Genomic DNA, 7,707 nt, shown 5'->3' with positions numbered 1-7,707 from the left:
GAGAAGCGAAATCCTAACATGAATAAAAGAAGTCAAACAGCCTCTTGAATCAAAAATATCAATAAATATGTAGTAAAATTTAACTTTTCCCATCTTGAAGAATTTTCACAGAGGAATAAATTCAGTAAGATAATGTAAAAGCTGTCCTTTTGCAGGAAAAATCAGTTTTAGAAAACAAGAGTACTGAAGGCTGCAATTATTGTATCTATATGTAAAAAATCACAGAGCCTCAGGCCTGCTGTCCTTTGGTGCTCCCCATGAGTGCCACAAAGGTGGCTTGTTACTGAGACATCAGTGACACATATGCTACACACACAGCCCCAGAGGATGTGTCTTTGCAGAGGCCCTTTTGTAAAAATGAACAAAAACATCACAGTGCTGTTATAAATATTCCCTGTGGTTAAAATGCAGACATAGGAAGCAAAGATTTACCTGTAAAGCTTATTTATCAGGGTAGGTACCAGACTGCTGGACTCTTCTTACAGTAAAATCTCAGAGCAGGAAAGACAGCCCATCCACTGGATTCAGAAGGTGCCTGTACCTGGAGCCAAACCATGAGAACAGAACAGAGCCACGCTGCACTGAACCATGCACAGCACTCCCAAACAAACCCTGCACCCCCTCAGGGATCTGCATCACCACCGGGGCAAGAAAACAACATCTTCATTTTCTGTTCAGATTTTATTTGAAATCTAATTCAAATTGTCAAAGCTACAAAAAGGGGGAACATTTGGGTTATTTCTGCTATGTCACAACATTCTAAAAACAAAATATCACTACTGCCAGCAGATCGGTTACACACATTTCTGATGAAACTTCTAAACACAAAAATGTTTCTTTTGGGAAATAGTCACAATGAAGATATTTTGTACAATATAAAACAATGACAGGTCTACAGATGCCGATACTCATGAGTATACACGTGCATTCACAAAAAAAAAATCAGGAATGCTTTTTTGTTTTTAAACAGACTGTTCAGGCACAAAAACAAAACTGCATTTCCAGTAAGTGACAGCATCATAAAAAATATTAACATTGTCAGTGTTTGCTTTTCTTTGACTTCTTGTGAGATCTGTGAGGAGAACGGGACTGAGACCTGGATTTTTTCCCTGACTTTTTAGGGGATCTGGATCGTGATCTTCTTGATCTTTTGGGTGTCCTGGAGCCAGAGGGCGACCTGCCAAAAAAAAAAAAGTCAAATATTAATAGAGAAAGCACCTTTTCCTGAAGTTATTTGTATTCATTTATTGAGCCAAATGAGGCAGAAAGATCTTCCCTAACAATGAAAGTAACAGGATGATATCTTGCTTTTGAGAAAAAGGCCATTTTTACATTACAAGGTTTTGAGAGTATTTGGGCTTAACTTCAGTGCTTAGGACCCACATGAATAATAACACACACTCATGTCCTTAAACCCACATCAGGAACTCACAGCCTTTCACATAAGCTTGGTTCTTGTATGAACTGCAGCCTATAACCACAGAGAAACGAAAAACTATGTTCTACTGTGTTACAGTGAAATACTTTTGATTCTCATCAAGCATATTCACAATGTGATGCAACCCTACACAAAAAGAAGGGACACAAATTTACGGTCATCTAATCCACACCTAGTATATTGATCTAATATAATGAAACCTGAATGAGCATCATATTAACTCTAAAAAAAAATCTCAACTACTTTTCTACTTTTATATGAAATCCTTATTTATATAAGCACAAGAACAGTTATGTAGTTATGTGCTATGATTTTTTCAACACCAACAAAGGAGTATTCCTCAGCCTGACTGAGGAATTTTACATCAGTAAGATATTCTGTACCTCTAAAAGAAGTGGAAGGTGGAACTTTCAAGATACAGCAGCTTTAGCAGAATAATAAAATTTCACCTCAAGTTTAACATTAACTGAAGACAAATATTTGTGTCAGAGGTTAGGAAATACCTAGCTTGGAAACAAAACCCCATAAGCAGTATCTAATTTATTTTCCCTTAGAAAACAAACTATGGGAGTGAGGAGCTTCATGGAAGCTGATCATCAGTGACAAGCTGCATGGTCACTCCAATTTGAGAGGTTCTACAGAAGGGCTTCAGGAATTCTAGGACTACAGAAGATTTATCCTTTGAAAATAAAAAGCTAAGAAGGCAGCAAGGTACTCTGGTTTAAAGCAGCATTTCTTAAAATCACCAGTAAACAGGTAAATAAACAGGTAAAAAAACCACAGCAGAGCAGAATCTGGAGCTGATTATCAGGGCAGGAGGCTGTGTGGACTTCCAACCCCAGTGTTCAAAGGCATTAATGAGGAACATGCACTAAAGATCCTGGGAGAGAAAGTACCTGAGTATCAAATGCGCTCTGCTGAACACCCCCTCGCCCCCCAAAGCCCAGGCAAGCACACCCACCAGCTCCCTGAACCAGAGAAGATACCAGCTCACCTTTTGCCTTTTTTACTGACATCTCTGGGAGAGTCTTTGTGCGAGGAGCGGGAGCGGGAGCTCTCCTTGTGGGAGCGCTCGGAGCGCTCGGATTTGGGCGAGGGGGACTTGGCGCGGCGGCTGCCGCTGCTGCGGGACGGGCTGGGGGAGGCGCTGTGCCGCCTCTTCCTGCAGGGCAGGGAAACACACGGTCAGGACATGCTCCCCTCTGCAGGCACGGGCTTTAGCCAAGGGCATGTCAGTTACTGGTGAGTAATTACGGGATTGTAGGCTTTTTATTATTAAAACAAAAAATCAAGTGCAACGTGTGCAAGAGATTTTCTCTGCTTGAAAAAAAATGAAGGCCTGTGAGGCATTTGGTAATAATGATGGTGGAACAGTAAACACATTCTGTCACAGCTCCCTGAAAAGCAAGGCCTTTTACCATGGCTACACCTAGAACCACGGCAGAGTTTGGCTATGCAAGCATCAGAAGATCAGTGTCCCATCAGCTGCCCCAAGCCCAGCTGCTCAGGATCTGCACTGGGGGAGGAGAGGAGTACAACTGCAAGCACTGCCCATCCTCTGTGCAGGGGTACCACTGAAAGCACTGCCCATCATCTGTGCTGGGGTACCACTGCAAGCACTGCCCATCATCTGTGCCGGGGTACCACTGAAAGCACTGCCAGCATCTGTGCAGTGCCACTGAAAGCACTGCCATCATCTGTGCAGTACCACTGAAAGCACTGCCCATCCTCTGTGCAGTACCACTGAAAGCACTGCCCATCATCTGTGCAGTACCACTGAAAGCACTGCCATCATCTGTGCAGTACCACTGAAAGCACTGCAATCATCTGTGCTGGGGTACCACTGCAAGCACTGCCATCCTCTGTGCAGTACCACTGCAAGCACTGCCCATCCTCTGTGCAGTACCACTGAAAGCACTGCCCATCATCTGTGCAGTACCACTGAAAGCACTGCCATCCTCTGTGCAGTACCACTAAAAGCACTGCCATCCTCTGTGCAGTACCACTGAAAGCACTGCCATCCTCTGTGCAGTACCACTGAAAGCACTGCCATCCTCTGTGCAGTACCACTGAAAGCACTGCCATCCTCTGTGCTGGGGTACCACTGAAAGCACTGCCATCCTCTGTGCAGTACCACTGAAAGCACTGCCATCATCTGTGCAGTACCACTGAAAGCACTGCCACCATCTGTGCAGGGGTACCACTGAAAGCACTGCCACCATCTGTGCAGTACCACTGAAAGCACTGCCATCCTCTGTGCAGGGGTACCACTGAAAGCACTGCCACCATCTGTGCAGTACCACTGAAAGCACTGCCACCATCTGTGCAGTGCCACTGAAAGCACTGCCATCATCTGTGCAGTACCACTGAAAGCACTGCCATCCTCTGTGCAGGGGTACCACTGAAAGCACTGCCATCCTCTGTGCAGTGCCACTGAAAGCACTGCCACCATCTGTGCAGTACCACTGAAAGCACTGCCACCATCTGTGCAGTACCACTGAAAGCACTGCCACCATCTGTGCAGTGCCACTGAAAGCACTGCCATCCTCTGTGGCCCATCCTCAGGACAGTTCTGACTGAGGCACTGCAGGCAATTCACTTCACTGCCACAAGACACCTAACCCCATCTGCAGCTGGTAATCATCTGAACATGCTTCCCCAGGGCATAAATGAGCCAAAGGGCAGCTCTGTTCAAAGGGACCCCACTTGTCAATTGTAAAAAATGACAATTCCTTTAACATTTTGGAGCATGTTTTAATAGCCAAAGCATGGGTTTTGTTTGGTTTTTTGTTTTGTTGGGTGGTTCTGTGTTTTTCTTTTAAAATCAGATGTGTGATACAAGGTAATTTCAAGGCTGCCACTGCCTGCAAAGATACTGTGAGGGTTTTCCTCCCATCCACTTCAGCCCAACAAGAGCCATACCTCTCTTTTCGTGTTGGTGTACATTCCTCTTTTTCCTTCTTATCTTTGGACCTGGTCTCAGACTTTTCCTTGTCCTTTTTGTCTCTGTCCCGTTCTCTTTCCATCTCTTTTTCTTTTTCCTAGATTATTAAAAGGATCATGATTTCAGATAAGGTGTGAATAATTATTAGAGGCAATCAAGCTAATGACAAACAGCATAAAAGCAGTGAGCACTGATGGAACACAGCACATGACCTGAACTAATGGTCACACCCTCCCAGCTCTTTGGGCCTTTCCTCCTGCTTGGGACACAGCACAAACATTTACTGTAACACAAACTAACCAGAACATGAGGGATATCAGCCTGGGTGAGAAATCTGAGTATCTAACTGGAAATGAACAGTCTTCAGTGTTACCAATTTCAGGGCAGTCTTACAGCTGTACACATTTTCTAAACTAAATTAAACATGGAAGAATACCAGGAACCTCTTTCTACTTTAAACATGCGCAGTCATCCATATTAATCCATACTGAAAATTGATATACACTCATAACTAGAAGTTATCTAAAGACAAAACAAAAATACAAACAAGATTCTGCAATAACATCTACTCTGTCAAAAACAAACAATTATAGTCCATTTCTAGGTATCAACAGGACCACTGTGAGAGAAAATACATACCCCTGAGCACACTGAGTCTGTCTGTCAAATAGAAAATTAACTACATAAAAACAAAGCTCATCAGCAAGTCTGAACACAGAGATCAGATGCTGTGGTTTTTAGTACTGATCATTCATTAAAAAAAATCAATTCCATGGCAAAAAATAAACAGATATTCCCTGCATACCCCATAAAGAAGAGAAAGAAGGGGTGATTTAGCTCAATGGAATAAAGGAGGGATAGTGGGAAAAAAAAAAAGAAAAGAAAAAAAAAAGAAAAACAGTAGAAGGAGGGGAGGTAACCTAAATGCAGGAAATACCGAAATACCAGGACATTAAACCTCATCTAGTCTCAAGCTCTTATTACTGGGAAGGCTTACCAGTAAAACCTCCAAATGTCCTTATCCTTACACCTATTCTTACAAACTGCTGCTAGGTAGCTCTAAAATCACTGCACTCTCAAGATGTGCCAGGTTTATTTGACAGCATAACTATGTATTTCATCTTGATAAATAAGCATAAATAGTATTTTGAATAGCTCTAACTCCAAACAATATACAATGTTGCTGGGAAATTACTCTTGGAATTGTAAGTCTGATAAAAAAGAACAACCAACCACCACGTTCATGGGAAATGTAATCAGGATCAGTATTACATTCCTGTTACAAAAACTAACTTTATTATGGCATTAAAGCAAAAGATGAAGTTATTCCCTTAACAACAGAGTTACCATTGTTTTCAATGATGGTTAGAAATATTTCTTTCTTTCTTGAGAGTAAAAGAGACAATTACTAAAAATCAAAAATATAGTGAGCTGGTTGAACTAATTCAACACAAGGCATCTAAAATTTTATCAGGACTGTTATTATCAATTTCTGTTTGTTTAAGCTACTGTCTCACTAAGCATTCTGTGCTTAGTGTACAAATAATTTTACAGAAAAGTAAGAAAACTTACTTACACTTCCACCAAGAAAGTAGAACGTTTTACAATACAACTACATTTAGAAAGAAAATTATAAAAGCCTTATAAAGTCTTAACTGTAAACATTAACCTTCAATGTGTGCATCTCCTTCAGGGATCAGTTTACCTAATTTTTAAAAGTCTTTTTCTTCAAGGTACTGTGAATCAGTCAGATATTGAGCACCAAATAATGCAAATAACAAGTGACAGAAGAACCCCTGGTGGAAACTGCTCATTTGTGTTTAACTTCCAAGGAACTGCACGGGCACCTAATTCCATCAGTGATCTGTCAGGCTCTAAACCAGATGAGAAAAGCAACTGTCATTTATCCTCCCTCAACACATACAGTGTCCAAAGAGGTTGTTCTTTCATTATTTTTCAAAGGTTTGAGATCACATCACATCACATATAAGATGTTAACTTTTAAAATCACTCTGACTTCACAGTCAGACAGAGAGGTCTCCTAAAAATGGTCATGGTACAGAATTAGTCACATTTGGGTGAATGGATGAACTGGAATTATTCAGGAAGCTCAGACACTGGAGAATCAGAAACAGATACACTGCTTCAAACTATTTTCTCCCTTCCTTGGGAAGCCTTTAGTGCAGCAGATCAATTACTAAAAGCAAAAGCAGAAGTCTGATGAGCATCTTCAATTGAGAGCTGTCCTTTCCTTTCCCACACTAACAGTTTGCTTCATGCAGTAGATGCAGAGGGGTCTCTAAGGTTTCTGTACAGGCTGTGGTACCCAGCTGTGCAGTGGAAACACGACAGGACTTGGATTAAAAAAGGAGATTGTATGTATTCTGCAGAAAGCACTGGGACTTAGGACAATCAATGCAGATTGACATTGCAGCAGTATTTTAACAAGAACCATGTGTTGTTATGTTTACAACCACCTCACATTCAATAAACTCAACAGAAGCCTATCGCAGAATCAGAGGCAAACACAAAGAACAGTTCTTACCCTCTGGAGCAGCTTGTCTCTATAGTGTTCAACCTGTTCCTGAAAACTCTGGCCTGGCTTCTTGGGTCTTTTCCCAGACTCTAACTCATCCTGAAACTTCATCACCTTAAGCTGTGAAAATAATACTGACCATTAGATTATTTGACTTATTATAATCAAGTTAGGCAGGTGGCTGAAAATGAAATTTCCATTACATAGAATCTGTATTCTTCATTCCTTCTATACAAGCTTGTGCACAGAGATACAAAATTTATTTAAACTGGATCAAAGTAACAAAACCACACACTCATCTGCAGGCACCTGCAGTTGTTTACAGACATAGTGAGAACTAAAAATAGAGGGAATTTTTTTCTGTTACTCTACTGAATTCTGTTCTCATCATTAGTACATTGCACCCTTGTATTTCTTGGGTCATTATCTGTTTTTTTTTTCTTTCAAAACGAAATCATTTACTGCAGGTGTCAATATATTCTTTCAACTTCTCTTGTCTATTTCAAAGTTTCCTTTGGAAACGGCCTTTTTCCATTTAACCCTGAAAGTTAAAATCAAATGACTGACATAATTAGGACATAAAACAATGCACCTCCTCTTCAGGGTTGTTTGCACAGAGTGCCTGATTTGAAAGAACTGATTTTTACTAACATAATACTTTTTCATGTGCTAACAAGCTCAGCAAGCTAATTCAGTTCCCAAGTGCTGCTAAATGTAACACTAAATTTGCTGCAGTATCCCTGGCAGTCACAAAGTTAAGCAAATGTTAGAATTTCTCCATGTGGGTTT

General features: G+C 41.1%; 1 protein-coding gene across 6 annotated transcripts in view; it reads right to left on the bottom strand.

Annotated features, from left to right (window-relative positions):
• Positions 1–666: 666 nt before the first annotated feature.
• U2SURP (U2 snRNP associated SURP domain containing) overlaps positions 667–7,707 on the bottom strand; it is a 42,098-nt gene continuing 35,057 nt past the window's right edge. For all 6 annotated transcript variants that reach the window (XM_058812128.1, XM_058812129.1, XM_058812130.1 and 3 more), the window contains 4 exons: positions 6,928–7,038; positions 4,361–4,479; positions 2,433–2,600; positions 667–1,177 (listed from right to left, as the gene is read on the bottom strand). In XM_058812128.1, the coding sequence (XP_058668111.1) occupies positions 1,039–1,177; positions 2,433–2,600; positions 4,361–4,479; positions 6,928–7,038 (537 nt within the window). In that variant the 3' untranslated portion in view covers positions 667–1,038. The remainder of the gene's footprint in view (positions 1,178–2,432; positions 2,601–4,360; positions 4,480–6,927; positions 7,039–7,707) is intronic.

Source organism: Ammospiza caudacuta, chromosome 11 (genome assembly GCF_027887145.1).
Source record: "Ammospiza caudacuta isolate bAmmCau1 chromosome 11, bAmmCau1.pri, whole genome shotgun sequence".
Classification (NCBI taxonomy): domain Eukaryota; kingdom Metazoa; phylum Chordata; class Aves; order Passeriformes; family Passerellidae; genus Ammospiza; species Ammospiza caudacuta.
The sequence above is the reverse complement of the archived record's forward strand: the minus strand, read 5'-3'. Positions and strand labels throughout refer to the sequence as shown.